Here is an 18,597-nt window from a genome sequence, read left to right as displayed (position 1 = left end):
AAAAAAACTGTTGAAAACATCAATAACAAAAAAAAAAACAATAAAGATTTTTAGACTTTCAATGAATCTGAAAGTTTATCAAATATGCTAAAATTTCTAAAATGGCCACAATTGACACTTCAAAATTGAGTCAAATCGTTGAACATCAACTATTAGTACACATTTTGAACTTCTTTCGACTTATAATTTTTTATTGTGCTTGATGCAGAAATATATTTCTTAGCGTAGAACAATGTTTCGTATGCACAAGTCACATAAACATTGCGTGAAAAAAAGATCAAACATTTTACTCAAAGTTTATGTTCTACGATTTTGGTCAATTATGAAGAATCCATTGTATCCATTTTAGAAAAGTTATCAATTACCAACTTTCCCCCAGTTTGCGGTAATTAAGAAATATTGAATCAACATTAGTTTTATGACTCACCTCACTTGCCGCGATAAAACTATCTTTGATGAGCCAATTTTCCCTTAGCAGCCTCTCCTTTAGATGATATTCCTTATTTGGATCGACGCCTACCGAGTCCGTTTGTGAGAGAATGCGTTCGGTTTTTCTGCAAAATTTCAGCTGCTGCTGGACCACATTCCCTTCCAAGGGTTGCTGCCGATCGGGAGCAACAGGAGCATCATCGCCAGCATAAGGAACTCGGATGTTGTTGACAATTTCTACGGTGGCATACTCGAGCGTAGAGAGCTGGACAGCAGGTGTATATTCGACCGTATGGGGCACGTATACGAGGTACAGCCTGTGTTTCGATGGAGAAAAAAGAAGAAAAGAGGAAAAATATGAAATATGATACATATAAATGGCCATCAGAAACCATTTAAGGAAAAGTTTAATATCATTTCGGTGACTTTAGACTTGGCTTCGTATTATGGACCAAAGTCCAGCACGAGGTGGGTGAAATTGCCTGTGCTCTGGGAATAATCGTATAATTTCGCCATCTATTTTCGGTTGGGTTTGCTAAATTGTGTTATTGCTTTCATGGGGAAACATAAACCCATTTGACACACTGCAATATTTTATTATAAATTGATTTCATGAATCGCTAGACATGCTGCTCGTTCAAATCTAAATTAAGTCAGTATTAATCGAACGCCTTTCTCTAAACTGGAAAATCTGATAGTATGTTTGAGAGGCATTGAGTGTCATACTCAATATGAGGCTCTTCGAGCTGTTGTTTTTTGTAGTTCAGTGGCGAATAGATTTGTTGGTACAAATTAACCTTCTGTCACCCATCATAATTAACATCGCAAATTCGATTCCCCCAATTCGGCAAATAGACCCATTTTCCCTCCACAAAAGCAGCATTCCTCTTCCTTCTTGAGCGATGATTTATAGTCCTGTATCGAAGGCGGTTGGTGCCAGTGGGTGAATGGGACAAGAATGATACATAATTTACTGCTGTCGATATTACATTCCTGGCGGTGCGTTACAACACTAGCTGGCCTCCTGAATTATGGAGGAATTTTTCATCTCATTTTTTTTTCTTTTTCTTCTTTCGTGCTACAAAAAGGGTGCTATTTTTTTCACTATTCTAGACACATAGGAGGGTTCAAATCCAATAATTTGTCGTTTTAGTAAGCAGGATCTGCCTTCTTATTCGTACTGCAACGGAGCGTACGGTTTTTTTCCTTAACCTTTTGCCATTTGCTTTTTAAATTAAAGACGCTCTCCTTGGGATGGTGCTAAGAGTCCAGCCTTTCGTTAATTAATGAAATGCGAAGTACCAGTGTGAGGAATTTGTATTTTTTTTCTTGAAATAAATGTTGTAAAAATGTAAATTCGATTAAGCAAAGGCAATAAAAATACTGACCTTTTTTCTCCCGGCTTTTCGTCCCAAATGGAACTTCATGACTGCTCTCGACAAGTGCATTTTGAGAACTTTCGCATAGTTGTTAATTGAAAGTTTGCTAAGTCTGTACCATTTGGGTGGTAATTTAACTGATACTCTGTGCTATGGGAAGTCAAGAAAATGTAAAAAAGGAAAAGTTCCATGATCGGACTGTGTATTGAACTTGCTGGCTTCAGAAAGGTATTGCTTTATACCAGCGCACGCTTACTCGCTAGGCTAAAGGAGGCCTCAGAAAATACTGCAAACCTTTACTGTGGATATTTTCAATGTAAGGTAAAGCTGTTCTAGCTAGATCAAAAGCATTCCCTTTAAATTCTTCTGCACAATGCTCAAAGAGATGCTAATTTTCTAAAACTGTCAACCCAAGAAACAAGCACAGTCTTCATAAATAACTGAGTGAAGCTACGTGAAAAAATTGCTCCCTCGCGACAAAACGGCAGGCATCATCGGTCGTAGTAGGATAAACTGCAAAATACACAACTCAAGCAATTATAATAAACACTGTAATCATCTTGTACTGCGCACTTTACTTATTTGCCGGAAGAAAGGAGGGAAATAAATTTCACTTGTTTTATTTGAAAAAGATGTACCCATAAATTTTCCATCTGGCGCGCGGAGGTGCAATTTGGGATGCAGAACAGGTCCCGGTTGGTTTTTTTCCTTTCCCCTTTTATCCGGGAAAAAGTGGAAGCAAACGAGCGGGAAGAGGAATGTCTACTACTGCTACGTCAATAAAGCACACCAGCGATGGGACCATTTTTCACATGCAAATCATGCTAAATCAATTTTTGATGCGGATGTTGATACAGCACGGGATAGAATCGTTTTTTTTCGTGCACTAAATTTGCCTTGGTACAATTCAAAACTTTAAAAGTAAGCTCCCTATTTAGCATGGCGGAGGTTACTAATTTAGAATGTTTGAAAATTTGAATGTTTTGATGCTTTATGGGGTGGATACTGTAGTGTATAGAGTTGGTGTGAAATAATAATGATTTAAAAAAAATGAAAATTAAATCATGTAATGAAACGCGTAATTTGAGTAAACCCAAATTAGCGTGAAGGTGAATAAAATCTAACTATCATTGCTTTGTGAGGGCAAATCCCGAGACAGCTAGCAGTGCTGTGTAAAAGAGGGAACATTCTTTTGGTATAAATATGGGCTAACTAAGCTCGCAGAGTGTTCACTCGGCTGTCGACAAAAGCAGACCACTCTCGATGTGTGCCACGCGATCGTCTGTATACTCGGCAGCAACCATTGTGTGGTCCTCCTCATTGTTCTTCATCAGCAGTTCTTTCGGTCGATGCGTCGTCGACTTTGGAAAGCAACCGTTTCGTGATGAGTGTGTGAGTGCTGACCACGTTTTGCGTCCATTGCTGCAATGGACGCGCTCTGACCCTCGTTGGCGTACAACAATTTGCCATACAATGAAACCACTGGAAGCGGCTCCAGTTCTGATGGAGGAGGCTTTTTGGATAGCGGAAGATAAAGTGTTTATTGTGTTGTACCTTTTGACTATAGTTTTAAGATGTATTGTATAGTGACCAAGAATCCTCGGCTCTGTTAAGTTAATTCGGTTGAGCCTTATCAAATAAATTAATGAACAAAAAAAAAAAAACTAAGCTCGCAGAAGGCACAGAAGAACGGATTACAGAGGAACAAATTTGCTCTGCGCTGAAATACAGTGAGAACATGAAGGCTCCCGGGTTTGACGGAATTTTCAACCTAGAGTTGAAAAATCACGGCCCGAGGGTGCACTCGCTGCTGGCTGCCATCCTCAACAGATGCTTGGAGCTGCACTACTTTCCAAGCATCTGGAAGGTGGCAAAAATCATCCCGATCCGCAAACCTGGGAAAGACACTTCACTACTGTCAAGCTACAGACCGATTAGCCTGCTCTCAGCGCTGAGCAAGCTGTTCGAAAAATTGATCCTCAGCCGACTGAACAAGTTTATGGAGGAACATGACATTCTTCTTCCGGAACAGTTCGGGTTCCGAAAGGGGCATTCCACCAATCATCAGCTAGTGCGGGTGATGAATAACATCCGAAGTAACAAAGCTGTATCCAAGTCCACAGCCATGGCCTTGTTAGACGTCGAAAAGGCGTTTGACAATGTCTGGCACGACGGACTTATATACAAGCTTTGTAACTCCAACTTTCCACCATACCTTGTGAAAATCACCCGTAACTACCTCTAGCAAAGGTCGTTCAGGGTGTCGTTGAATAGTTCCCATTCGGGACAATTTCCGATCCCAGCAGGTGTTCCGCAAGGGACTAATTCTGTAAAACAAATTTTGAATTTTGCCCATACCTAAAGATGAAGAAAGCAATTAAATCACTTAGAAAAATGTATATGGTAATCATCCAAGTTGAACTGAAATAAAGATCATTTAAACTAACTCGCAGAAGGCATTCTTGTGACGAACGTTGAAGGCGACGGACGAGCAGCAGCAACAGGAACAGCAGCAGTACCAGTGGAAGCTTAGCAGCCGAGATTCGTGTAGCTGGAAACCTCGGTCCGGTCACGACAGATACTAGCTGGACATACCTGTAAAACCTGGAATTATCTGAAATTTCAAAATACCTGTACCCTATGCGTGATAATGTTTGCACCATCGTACAAATAAGGTTCCCGTTTCACCTGTGCATACAATGCCTTGGTTTTCTTTGCATGCACGTAACCTAAAGCTCATACCGTAGTAGGCTGTGTATAAAAGAAAATGATTTACTTAGTTTGACAGTTGCACCATGACGAAGTGGCAGCGTATTCGTGATTTGTCCCACGCGCAAATGTCACAAAAAGACATTTCAATCGCCGTGGGACTGTCCCGGTGGACCGTCAAAAGGGTTTTAGACCGAGAAAAGAAAGGACAACTATCCGCGAAGGTGGCCACAGGTCATCCGAGGTCAGATCGGGTTCAGAGGGTTATCGCTGCTATCAAAAGGAAGATTCGGGTGAATCCAATGCGTTCAATAAGGAAAATGACAAAGGAACACGGGATCAGTGACTTTACGGTACGGAAGATCGTAAAGGAAGATTGCGGGGCGAAGTCGAGGGCACGAAAAAAAAAACTAACATGATTACCAACCGCATCCGGGAGCTACGAGTCAAACGATGCAAGAAAATCTTGAACTTCCTTAAGCGAAAAAATCCGGTAATCCTGTTCACCGACGAGAGCATGTTTACCGTCGATCCCGTATCAAATTCCAGAACCGACCGGTATATTAGTTCTCTTCTGGTAAAAGACGTGGCCGACGAGCACAAAAACGTGTATATGACTAAGCATCCTGCTAGCAATATGGTGTTTGGATTGGTGGCTTCCGATGGCAAAAAATGGATCCGGTGTTCATTCCAGAAGGCGACAAGGTCAACACGGAGGTCTACATCGGGATTTTAAATAAGTATGTTCTTCCGTGGACCAAAGAACAGTACGGTCCGAAGCCAAATGTTGTATTTCAACTAGGTGGGACTCCGTGCCACACCCCGAACCGAACTCAGAAGTGGTTGCAGGAACATCTTCCGTTCTGGGCGAAAGATATGTGGCCACCGATCTTAATCCGCTGGATTACTCAATATGGCGCGTCATGAAGGTCAAGGCCTGCTCTAAACGCCACCCGAGTACAGCAAGCCTCAGACAAACAATGACCCGTACCTGGAGAGAAATGGATCTAGACTGCATTATTAGAACCTGCCGTGCATTCCGGAAGCGTGTGGAGGCCGTAATTGCAGCAAGTGGAAACTCGATCGATGATTAACATAGTTTATAATTTGAATAAATAAAAAAAAAACTCGAAAACGAAATTTTTGAGAATTTTTTTTAATTTTGACATCGCTCAATGGTGCAAACATTATCACGCATACGATACAATCCTTGAATTATCAGGGCATTTTGCCACTAATCAGGGAGTTTTTAAACGCTATTTTCACTCGAATTGCTAGTCCTTATTTATTTCAGTTTGTTTATTGATTCTATTTGTCTTGGAGCTGACGTTTAGCATTTTCTTTAAATCATATCTTAAAAAGTCTCATCATTTTCGAAACTTTTTTATGCCCAAATCATCTGGGACTTCAAGAATAAAAAAAATCGATGCAACTAAAACTCGGAAATTTTATGGGATCGTTACACACCTTGTAAGGCTCTAGATGGAATAAGTAGCAGATTAACCAACATTGCTTATAGAGACTACATATTATACAATACTACATTACTAACTGCGATGACAGTTATATTGTAATCTAAAAGCATTTTAGAAATTAGGGATAGCTGTTTGGGGCAGTTTGGGTCGTTGCTTGGTAAGTTCCCAGTACCATGCAATTAAAGCAAACCAGTGAAATCTAACTGGAATCTCGTTCTTCCAGATTTAAATTATACAGAAATCGACAATTACACAAGTTCCAGTTCCACCACTTTGATTGGACCTTCTTTAAAGAATAATACAGCCTCGAGCACAAACGAAGTGACAGACGGAGCGGCTCGAAAACTTTGGTCACTAACCTGCTATTGCAATTTTTCAGTGTACCACATGGCCACACCACTACTACTGGATTGTACCACATGACAACACTACTACTGGATTGAATTAGCATTATCACCAAATGTACTAGAATGTTTTGGTTCTATCTCTTTCACTCTACTCAAAACTGAAATGCATAAAAAAATGACAAAATGATACACTCTTTGCACACTGTCAAAGGATCATTGTACACAAAATCAACTTTGTGCAAAACCAAAACAAAAATACTATCCCATCTGGTGGATGATAGCACAAGCTTCTAAGAAAATTCTATTACAGCGAAGCACATTATTTTAATTGATTTCTTCGCCAGTTAGTCGTCTGTCACTTCGTTTGTGGCCTCGAGTGCTATACAAACTAGCGTGTGATCGGGAGTAATTTCAATGAGGGATAGTGTTCTTAAAAATGATTCCTATCAAGCAACACTGCACGCATAACTAATGGTATGAACATCAAATGCAAGAGTGGATTTCTTACATAATATGCATAAACATCTTACAACAAATGTAATGGACTGTAGCGTACAAGCATTTTTTTTTTACAAACTGAATATTTGTGTATACATCATTCATAAGAAGAATTCCTTGTCCCAGTGTATTGGGAGGAACAAACGTCATTAGAAAAATCCGCTAACATAAAAATTACAATATTAGTGGCTTCATGCGGTAAACGATTATCAGAATTTGTCTCTATTAGAATTTTGCATTTGCCAGTTGGGTGTGGCTAGCCATAATCAACACTCCCAGATAGAAGACAGGACAAATTTTGAACGTGATGACTATGTGGTAACCGGACTTGAGGAAGTAAGAAACGAAACGACGACAGTGGTGAGAATATCGAAGCTCAAAATTATTCGCCAGACGGTGGAGATTATTCCAAGGAGAAATTAAGTGTTAATGTTGGCACCACGGGTAAATCGATGAATTATCTGAGATTAAGCACCTTGCATGACTTCATATGAAACATTGAGGTAAGAGAAATGAGAAAGCAATAATCAATAAAGTCTATCCTATTTTCAAAATGCATAATATGCTAAAGGAATTAATAAAATCATAAACTCATTCACACAGCTAAAAGCAATAAATTAATAACGTAACATTTATTTTTCAGTACGATCAATCATCATACCATCAGTTCCAAACATGAAAAGCACAGTTTTTGAAAATTATGTTCATGTCGCAAAACATCCCTCCCCATTGCCATTTGCAACCCCACTTAAGGAAACGTTTTCTCCGCAGTTTAAATGACTTTTAATAATGTTGAACAGCAGAACCGTGAAGGTGATAAAAATAAAAGACTTTTTTTCTTTCCTCCTACAGTTGTCCTGATACTGCAGGAAAAAAATCTCGCGCCTCTTGTGGTACTTTGCAATCGACAAATGTTCATATTCTGTTATGCTTCATTTTTTTCTTCCCTCCTTGAGATGGGCATTCTTCTTGAATCGTGAAAGCCGTCACCTTTCCTGAGCGGAGGACATGGAAAATCTGTAAACCCCAGTCCGGCGCCTGCAGTAAGTTGTATTCCTTTGATGGGCACGGTGCAACAAGTCACATTAAATTGGATTTATTCAGCTCACACGCCAAACCTCCGGGAATCGGAAGGTGCGTACGTCCTTTGCCCGGCAGCAATCGGGAACCCTATTGAATTTATTTTAAATATTTAATAGCACTTTGGAACAGGGTGGGCTCAATGCGGATGGCATGTTCAACATATTGCGCGGGGTGCGACCGAGGGTGCAAATGGTGTACATGTGCTGCATGCACGCAAGATGAGGACAATATTTCAGCATAAATCTAGACAAATTTTCACTGCTTGAAGCCCTTATCGGAATTTATGGTTTCGAAGCGTTGAGGATTTGTTCTGGTTTGACAGCAGTGGTCGGTAGTGAGAAGGAATTGTTGTAATTTCCGTCGTTTGTCTAATTGACACATACCTATGTGTAATTTTCTTTGATATTGAAATGACATATAGGCTATCAAGAATCCTTCGAGAACATCAATTAAGATATTATCCTTTTTAATGTATCTTGCATTCCTTAGCACAGTTATCAGATATTTATCGCATACCAATTGATACCCCCTACATGGCAGCCCGAGGAAGTAATAAATCCATCAAGCGGCACACCGATTGACGCCGTGATTGTTTGGATTTTTCATAAATTTGCAATTTTTCTTCCGGCTTATCCTCTAGAGAACCATTCTTCTTCTTTTTTCCACGGCGCAAATTTTCCCCAAAGCAACGTTTTCAACAATCTTCTGCGATTCGTTCGCAGACAATACTCCTGGGAGGAAAACCAGCCACCATCACCTCCAGCGGAATCTCACCTTGGCACTGCGGGATAAAAAGTGCAAACGATATCCTCCTCAAGAAGTTCAAACCAATGGCAACTGACTTTTGGAAACCTAATCCGGTGGTGGTGATGCCGTTTGCCTTTTTCTTTTTTTTCTTTTTGCTGCCAGTCTAAGAGGTGTCGTAGAGGGCACGTTTTACTTCCCTCATAATCGTCCCATAAAAAGATTACCAAGTAATGCCGTTTTATTGTGTGTACCGTCGTCGTTGTTGGTCTGTCGCATCAAGGCTTTTAAATCTTGTATGAACATCAAAAGTTACTATGTCGATGGCAATAGGGCATCGAAGTGTTGCGTTATGGACTGGGAGTGACAGCTGAAGTGTTGTAATGTGTTCTATTATCGCATTCTCGAAGCGTATCATTTCAATAAAAAGCATTTTCGCATGTTCAGTTGCTATCGTTGTTGGCATCGAACAATTTGAGCTGAGTTTTTAAAAGAAACGTTATCGACTTTTTGGCAAAAGTTCATTTCGAGTTATTTCGAGTCAGTTCAGAATAGAATTAAAGGTTTAATCAGTTACGCAACTCTCTACTGCGCGAATTAAGGCCATTCGATAAATCTGAAAATTTATTGCGAACTGGAAATCAACATTTTGGATTCAAAAAATGATTTTTTTAGATGATTATGTAACATTCACCTGAATGTAACAAATTGCAATTTTAATAAAAATAAATCTCTGCTTTTCTAAGTTCCATATTTGGCTAGTTATAGATTGCGTATATTTTCTATAATCAGTTATTTAAAAATTGTCTTATATATGGAATCGAAACACAAGTTCTTAAATTGTTTTTTTTTTACTATTAAGTTATCAGCACTATTTTTTCTCCAATCTCACTTACTTTCTTAACAATAATGCTGTACCAGATATTTTTTTTAAGCTCATTTCTTGGCTTGTAAGATCAAACTTCTTCTTCATATTATTTTGCTTTATTATAGAGACTTTCAGCCCTTAGCTGGTTCGTCTCTTAAGATTAATCTAGCCTTTCCAGCTTCAGGTCCTTCTTTTCGGTGTTGAAAGTTGTATGAAACCATCAACGTTGCAGTTGTGATCAATTTGCTCCTGGATTACGGTGCACATAAAATTGTTATTAAAACATGTTAAATATTGGAAAAATAATTTAAGTCTGATTCACTTTATTTAAATTTACTATTGCACCCTGGCTACATGCGATCTCCTTTATTTCCATGCAAGTCTTTCCTCGTCGGTGGCTGACGGTACAACTAACGAGTGAATCTAAACTATATCGGGCGATGCCCAGCATCCGATCAGCCGATCTACTGAGAGCACGAGAGAATGAGAATAATCTCCACACGTTGCCGGTATCGGTCCCATATTCTATAGAAGGGAAAACATCGAACTGCAACATCGCGCCACCTTTGAAATCTACGAATTTCAAAATCAATACAAAGTGCAACTCAACAATAGAAAACAATTCAATTAATTTAAATTTTTTCTTGGTTCGGTAGGAAAGCTGTTGTTGAGCCTCTTATAGCTGTATGCTCGGCTACTGTTTGGCTGATCGTGATCGTCTTCGTTATGTAGTTCGTGATCGTCTATTGGTTGGTGTTGTATGTCCGTTGGGTTTGTGGATATTGTTGTTTCCTATGGGTTCATTGTGTTTATTGTTTCCGATGAATCCGTTTGCAAAAGGCAGATCTTCGATATTGGCCATTTGAAGATGCTCTTGGACGCCAGAATCGCTGAGAAAGTTGTTGTAGTTTCTGGTGGGGGTTGAGACGAGAAAGATGGACGTTGGCAACGTTGGGACTTGGCACTGAATGCATCGTCGAACCGATAAGGAAATGTGCCGGAGTGAGCACAGCAATATCATCTGGGTCCTCAGTCATCAGGACGAGTGGCCGGGAGTTCATTGCGGCTTTTATTTCAGCAAGGAAGGTTGACAGCTCTTCGTAGGATAGTCTAGAGCAGCCCAATTGTCGATAAAGGTGCTTGTTTTCTACCTTGGCGGCGGCCTCCCAGAGCCCACCAAAATGAGGCGCTTTCGGTGGGTTCAAGCGCCAGACAATCGTTTCTTCGGCGTGGAATTCGAAATGTTCGATGTTTAATTTTCTCAAATTATTCTAATAAAAAAAAACTTTCCATGTAATTTTTTCTATGTGCAATCGTGTTCATCTGTTTTATCAATTTTCTTGCATTTTGTCAAAACAAATTTTTTTATTCTGATGTTTAGTCGGATTGCATACTCTGATATTCAAATGTCTAAATATCCAGTTGACTCATCGAGTCACAAACAGTAATCAATCAGTTTGTGGGTTGTTGAAACAGCTTGTTTATCAGTTCGACAAATCAAAAAAATTGAATAAACCATGTCACCAAGTGATATGGATAATCAAACAATGATAAAGAAAAACTAACATACCTTTTAACGAGCAATCAGAAATCAGAAATCAAATCATTTGAACATCAAAAGTCCGTTCAAAATTAATTAAATAATATTTTATTTAGTGGCAAATGGTGGTTTGGGTTCGCAGCTGCTCAATTGGAAGAAACCAACCGCTGAAAATATGTAATCTGTATCAAAATATTGAGAAAAATCTGAATGATTACATTTAAAGCTATGGCATCACCGTTCCCAGTCCAGTCTAGGAATTTTTCGGGCTGAAACATTTCTCGACTTCCCTGGGAATAGAATATGATTGTACTTGCCACACAATTATACCAATGCAAAAATCGTATAAGTTCTGAAAGCTATAACAAAACTGTAGAAGTACATCTATACAGTAAAAATATTTGAAAAGTAAAGACAACGTAATTTGAATGTATCGTAATAAATATTAACATCATGCTTAATCTAATATAATTTTGCATTTAATTGAACGTAAATAAAAATCTTATTACTATTAACTTAAAACTCCGACATGCACTTTTCAAGAGACAAAGCTCCAAAAATAATGAAACATAAAAGATGTTCAATTTATATCATTAACAAATCTGAGTCAATCGAAGTATGTTCTAAAATTTAAATTGAATTAGAGGAGCGTTTATTTTATTTATTGCCTTCTGAAAAACAAACAAACAAACAAAATTAGATTTTGATACAGAACCTCAACTATGGGCGTAGAGCTCTATGAAAATTACATAAGGTTTATATTTTACAGCACATTTAAAATTGCATTATGATGAAACGAAATCGTGTAAATTTCAAACCACATGTAAAACTTCGTTATTAATAATGCAGTGAATTTGTTACTTTTAATTAATTGGAAATTAACAGGTTTTGTTTGAACTGCGTAGAACACTAAGTCTAGGGCCGGCCTTAAGTCCCTGTAGGGACGTAATAAAGTCAAAGTAGAAGTCTGCACATTGTAGACTTAATCGCGTGTATCTGTCAAAGATAATCATATAAGGTAGTGCACGCTACGAAAAAGAGCCCTGAGACCGACACATGCAAGCGGCCCTTTTGACATAAGAATCAGTTAAAAAGGACGGGAAAATCAATTCAATCAAACGCACTTTTCGTCAATTTGTCTTTGTTTCACTTTCAGAACACTTAATTTTACATGCCATTTTTGTTTACGTTCCATGATTTACGTCAAAGCTGAATTATACGTCTCGTGTAAAAATAATAATTTCTAAGTGTGTGGAAATAATTACTAATCTTTCTCTCTTTTTTATATAGGCATTCCACTTTGGTCACCACTGGTCTAGCCCGAACGTTTTTACTTGTTTTTCCTTGATTTGTTTTCCGTCGATCTTGTTTTCCGTGCTGAGCACCGATGCTACCGACGCCAGGAAGGCAGCTCCCACACCTGGACCCTACCTATCGATCCATCAACTCATGAGCCGGGGACCAACGGCTTTACTTCCCTTCCCGAAGGAAGGCGTGATCAGAGATGTTATGCCTCAGAACAACCCGGCGGCGCCGATTGGGATTGAACCCAGGCCTGCTGGGGTGAGAGGTAATCACGCTTACCACCGGCGCCGCTATTTTTACTTTAAACCGTGCGATTTTTCTATAGCTTTAAATAGTATCAACCTTTATTGCATCTAAGTGCAGTAGGTTCAGTAAGGGGAAACCCTTTCTAAAGATCACACCATTGCGCTCACCGGAACATCTCAGTTTGCACGCATTCCTTCACATAATCGATGGAATGGTCCGCAATTGACCCTCATTAGATAGTTAATCGTCCGGCATCGATTAAGATGATTGGATGCGATAAAAATAGATTGCCGTTTCCGTTGGCTGACCATGAATGGACCCAAGCGATTATTGCTCTTCCCAACCATATCGGACCGTCGGTGTCATTGATTCAATCCAACATGCAAAAAACGATCCAAGAAAAATGCTACGGAATTGGAAATATTATTCGACTCGGGGGATATTCAACAAGCATCACCCACCTACTATTATGGTTATTATTATTACTGCCTGCTACTAATGCTGAAGGGATTTCGATTGCCGATATCCTCACATGTAAAACACCGACTGGAACACTTGTGCTCTTGTGGCTTTACCAAACCGGAGACACGTGTGACATATGCCTCTCGTATTTTACATATAGATGTTTATCGCATATGAAAAATTGTCGGGATTGGGACTATCGGTATTTCTTCCTTTCTTCCTACGGTTCTTTCGTAGAAGATATCTTCCTCCGCAATCACCCCTTCTTTGTGATATTTTGTGTGAAACTTTTTCGTTGATCAGAGAGGAAACTGTGAGTTTTTCCCTGTTGGGGAAATCATGAACTGTTGTGCTAATAAACATGAGCCGCACTCGAGAGTCGCTTTAACAACTGTTCAAGAGGGGTTTAACCTTGCTCTTGTTCTGCTATACTTTTTCCTCGAAAGATGATTGGAAGGCTGAAAAAATGCATCCCCAAGCAAGCAACCCCTTCACACACTCGTCGAAGGTGACTTGTAGACTGCTTGTCGCCCCAGGCTGAAGACAATTCAATCCCTAGCAGGTCTAAGAGCTGGACTTTGGAAACTCACATGTCCCGGAGGGGTGACTTGCTAGTAGAAACGGAATTAATTCAGCAACCGGGACAAAACTGATTGTGAGGAAATTGTGCTGAATACAAATGTTTATCCAAAGGCCTATTGATTTGACGAAAATTGTTCCGAATTGATCGGGACCTTTTGTTCGTTATGTCAAAATAAGTGAAATAAATTATTCATTAGATGATAATCCTCCGATTGTGTGCTTCCAAGAATGACCGCGTGCAGTGTGCCATGTGCGTAAATTCGAATCCTTGAATGACCAGTAACAGAGCGTGGCGTTGTCGGTGGAAGTGTAATATGAGTCCGGCATTCTGAGTGGATTTTGCATTAATAGCCACCGTCGAGCGGTATGAGATGAGTGCTTTTAAGAGCTACTTTTACAATGGTAGTTCAGGCTGCTGTAAGTTTTTATGACATCTTCACGTCAAGGGCTTCGGGAAATTTTCCTAGATGGTTATTCACAGTGACTTTATTTTTTCTTGATTATTTTCCGTCGGTAATTCCGTCCAGTAATCAGAAAAAGAAGAATTTTATCCGTCGCGTAAAATCTAACTTAATTGAGCTAAATTTAGCGTTAAAAACGTACTTTTAAACAAGTTTGCATACAATATTGTCAATTTATGCTATATTGTGAGTAAATTTACACGAGCTATAGTAAACATTTAGGTAAAGAGTATCTTTGTGTTCAAGACATCATTTCAGCTTTAGTAGACATGTAGTTAAAATCTTTACGGAGCACCGATACATTTTAGGAAAACGTGTTCAATTTTAAACTCATAAATAACTTAAAAATTCACAAAACATAACATAGCATAGTATGGCCGCACAGGTAGTTTAAATATCTATTTATCTGTCGTCAGTCAATCGTGGACCATTTCGTTACAATAATTGCATAACATACAGTGTAACTCAAAATTGAACGTACAGATGTCCTTAAATTTTAGAAAAATAGCTGTAAAAGCCTAATTTAAAGAGATACGTTTCTGATTTTTTTTGTTGCTGAACCATCATACTTACCTTACCAATCAGGCTAAGGCCTTGTTGTCCTCTGCTGTCCGAAGAAGTCGTCTCCACTCTACTCGATCCATGGCCACAGTTCGCCAGCCTCGTAGTCTGCGAAGGGTCCGCAGCTCACCTTCTACTTGGTCGATCCACCTTGCCCGCTGCGCGCCTCTTCTTCTTGTTCCTGTTGGGTCGCTTTCTAGAACCATTTTCACTGGGTCGTCGTGCGGCATTCTTACGACGTTCCCAGCCCTCCGTAATCGCCCAATTTTTGCAATGTAGACGATGGATGGTTCTCCCAGCAGCTGGTGCAATTCGTGGTTCATTCACCTCCTCCACGTTCCGTCATCCATCTGCACTCCACCGTAGATGGTACGCAATACCTTCCGTTCAAAAACACCAAGGGCGCGTTGGTCCTCCACGAGCATAGTCCAGGTCTCGTGCCCGTAGAGGACCACCAGCGTCTTTTAGACAGTCAACTTCGTGCGGCGGCGAATTTTATTCCACCGGAGCGTCCTCCGGAGTCCAAAGTAGGCACGATTCCCTGCCATAATGCGTCTTTGAATTTCTCTGGTGGTATCATTTTCGGCGGTCACCAGTGAGCCCAAATACACGAACTCGTCGACCACCTCGATTTCGTCGCCGTCAATCTGAACTCGGAGTGGGAGGCTAACATTGTCTTCCCTAGAAACTCTTCCTTTCATGTATTTTGTCTTTGATACGTTGATGGCAAGTCCAATCCGTCTAGCTTTAGCGAATTCTCTTCGCTTAATTAATCAACATACATCGCGACTCATAAATACTACTCAACCTAACTTTCGTACAGCAAACAAAAGTGTTTTTGAACTGATTAAATACGATTTACATTTACATTTTGATTGTGTAAGGATGATTGAAGTGCAAAATAAGTCTTTTGATAAACCCGAGCATGTTGATTTCTTTATATAGGTATAATGTTAATATAGTAATCAACAGAATACAACTTATTTGGTTATTGGACACATTGCATTTTTTTTACAGGCACATCATTCGATTGATGGGACCATTTTGTGCGTAATTTGTTCTGCGTGTGTTTTCATAAAATAATTTTCGAGTTCTAAGAGGTCTAAAGGGCGCATACAAATTTGGTTGTAAGAGTATTGCTGCAGATTCTATCCGATGAGAAATAATGTCATTGATAAAGAAAAGCATTGCAAATTCACGGCATTCCTTTGGTGTTTTGAATTGATGAGCATGCAGCGTGCTTCATAGGATGGCAGAGGAAATGCAGTCCAATTTAGTCGGAAGTGTCGTTTACATACAAAATAAAAAGAAGAGGACCCAAATGAGATCCCTGGAGGACCCCAGAGGTGACTAGAATTGGTTCTGAAAGTTTATTTTGAAAACGTACAATTTGCTTATGATTTTTTAAGTAGCACTGGAGTCAGTTCAAAAGTCCGGCTTCCATTCCTACTTTCTGCAGCTTGAAGACTAATAATGATATGTCGATTCTGTCAAATGCTTTACTGAAGTCAGTGTAAAGAGCTTCTACGTGGTTACCATTATCCATGGCATTCAGTGTAAAAGAGACAAACTCCAGAAGATCAGAAGCAGTAGAGTGACTGTTGACTTGTTAGTTGGTTTTGTACTTGTTGATAAATTTTGTCCTTTATCATAGATTTAAAAAGTTTTGGATTGCAAGAAATACTGGAAATTCCACGGTAATTTTAAATGTCAGATTTGAAAATAGGCACCAAAAAAGAGGCTTTCCAAAATCCAGGAAATATTGATTTTTTCAAAGACATGTTTAAAAAGCGTTCTAAAGAAAGGTAGAGTTCTTTTGAAAGATTCTTTAGGAATATAGGTGCTATCCCACCAGGTCCTGGTCCTTTAGATGCGTTCAAGTTTGTCAGTGCTTTGAGGATTTCTTGTTGAGATAGTTGGTTGACAGGTATGTCATTTAAAAATTCAGCGATGAATGCAAAGCAGTTGCGGTTGCGGTCGATTTTACGGTTTTATTCTTCATGTGCTGAGGTAATGGCTGTTTATATATTGTGTCCAATATCTTTGGCAAATAAAACCAAGATGTGAACCTTGCGGCACACCGGATGCGACATTATCTATTGTAGACCAATTTCCTTCACATCTTACTCTTTGCGGTTTCGTTCGATGCATTTAAGTAACCTAGGATTGAAACCTAACTTGGATAACTTAAAAAAGCAACAGTTTCAAATCAGTTTATAACGCTTCCGTATTTTTTTTTATCTATTACATTTAAAGAAAATGGAGCACAATGTATCAAATTAGTAGCTGTTGAATGTTCTTCAACAATACCATGTTGTTTAATAGTAATTCACAGTCTTAACCTGTGAGAATATATTGTCATTTATTATGGATTCATCCATAGCTCAGTTTTCAATACTGAATGCAGAAAATTGTGCAATTCAAAATCATATTTCATACACCTGAATAACTATTACCTCTAAACATTCTGAAAAAAGTGCCACGAGTCAGCGTGATTACCTCTCACCCCAGCAGGCCTGGATTCAATCCCAGTCGGCGCCGCCGGGATATTCTGAGGCACATAACATCTCTGATAACGCTTTCCGGAAGTAGGAAGGGCAGTGAAGCCGTTGGTCCCCGGTTCAACACTCAAGGAAAGCAAGGAAAAAAAGTACCTAATTTTTTACAGGAAATAAAACAGTTTCTGGGAAAAAAAATTATCAAATTATCATCGAGCCCATGGTAGAGGAAAATGTGGTGATAAAATGTAAATTTAAATAAGGTTTGAAATGTATCCAGCGATTTTTTTTTATGTTTGGCAGCGATACCTTTGGGCTCTGGTCTGAAAAATATCATCACATTTATATAGAGCCACTTACTTCCAACTTTATGTCCATGAATTGTGTTCTAGTACACATCCATCGTGTGGACATTCATCAATAATCATCAGTCCTCAACAGGTTCCCCGAGAGATCTAAATTGCTTAGTCACAGCGTGAAATTAGATGTAAATAGACTTGAGGGAAGAAAAATAGTCAACGCTTAAGTTGCAAATATTTTTTACTGAAATGAAAAGGCTTTCACTGGCAATAAGAAAAGAAAACTCTGCAAACGAAGTTGAAGTTGACCGATAGCATGGGTAACTTCATTTATCACGACGGGTTATCTCGATTCGGGCGTGCAAAATTCATTCAAATCACGTAACAGATACATATTGTCGGCAATATATGGTTGACTTTTGCCGTGGCCCGTAGGAAAACTCATCAATTATTTCTGTACGGGTCGATGGCTTCGAGAGATGTTTCCATCGGATGAAACAGCAGGGTAATAAAGGTTGGCACACATGCCACGGCGAAGGAAAACAAATTTCCTGTCTGATTCCTCTCGATATTGTCTCTTGCCGAAAGACTGCCGTCGGGAAAAACTTGTTTGGCACAGTTGTTGAACGAAATCTGCTGTGGTGATACTTGCGAAAGAAATCAAACTTTACTCGTTTGTTTGCAGTTTAAGCATGTGGTTGAATTTGTAAATGTTATTCATGTTCTAATATATAAATTTATCTTTGGCTAAATCTTCAACTAATTCTTGAACAATTGATCGGTTTCCCTATAGTACGGTGGATATTACTTCATTTAATAAAAGAAATAGAATCTAGCAAATCCTCCAGCAAACTCCCCTCAGCGTGAACTTCCTAATGACTCCACACCCCACGAAACGTTCACTCTGTACGCGCTCAATTTAAGTTACGACAGCGAAAAGTCATGTTGGCTATAATTACGTAATTAAACCGTAGTATTACACAAATTGGGTATTTATGAAAATAAGTTTTTCGCACGCTGCCAAGAGAAAAGAGGATGAAGGGAGGCATCAAATTATGGCGATGCAGGAGACAAGGAAAATTGACAGCCATCAAATTGTATGCGGATGTCG

At 39.3% G+C, this 18,597-nt stretch overlaps 1 protein-coding gene across 1 annotated transcript in view; it reads right to left on the bottom strand.

Moving 5' to 3' along the window:
• LOC135706692 (zinc finger protein 62-like) overlaps positions 1–18,597 on the bottom strand; it is a 63,779-nt gene that overhangs the window by 9,020 nt on the left and 36,162 nt on the right. Inside the window, exon 2 of the mRNA XM_065228342.1 lies at positions 428–746. Within this exon, the coding sequence (XP_065084414.1) occupies positions 428–746 (319 nt within the window). The remainder of the gene's footprint in view (positions 1–427; positions 747–18,597) is intronic.

This window comes from Ochlerotatus camptorhynchus, unplaced genomic scaffold (genome assembly GCF_037179485.1).
Source record: "Ochlerotatus camptorhynchus isolate MF236.1 unplaced genomic scaffold, CSIRO-AGI_Acam_v1.1 ptg000286l, whole genome shotgun sequence".
Taxonomy (NCBI): domain Eukaryota; kingdom Metazoa; phylum Arthropoda; class Insecta; order Diptera; family Culicidae; genus Ochlerotatus; species Ochlerotatus camptorhynchus.
The sequence above is the reverse complement of the archived record's forward strand: the minus strand, read 5'-3'. Positions and strand labels throughout refer to the sequence as shown.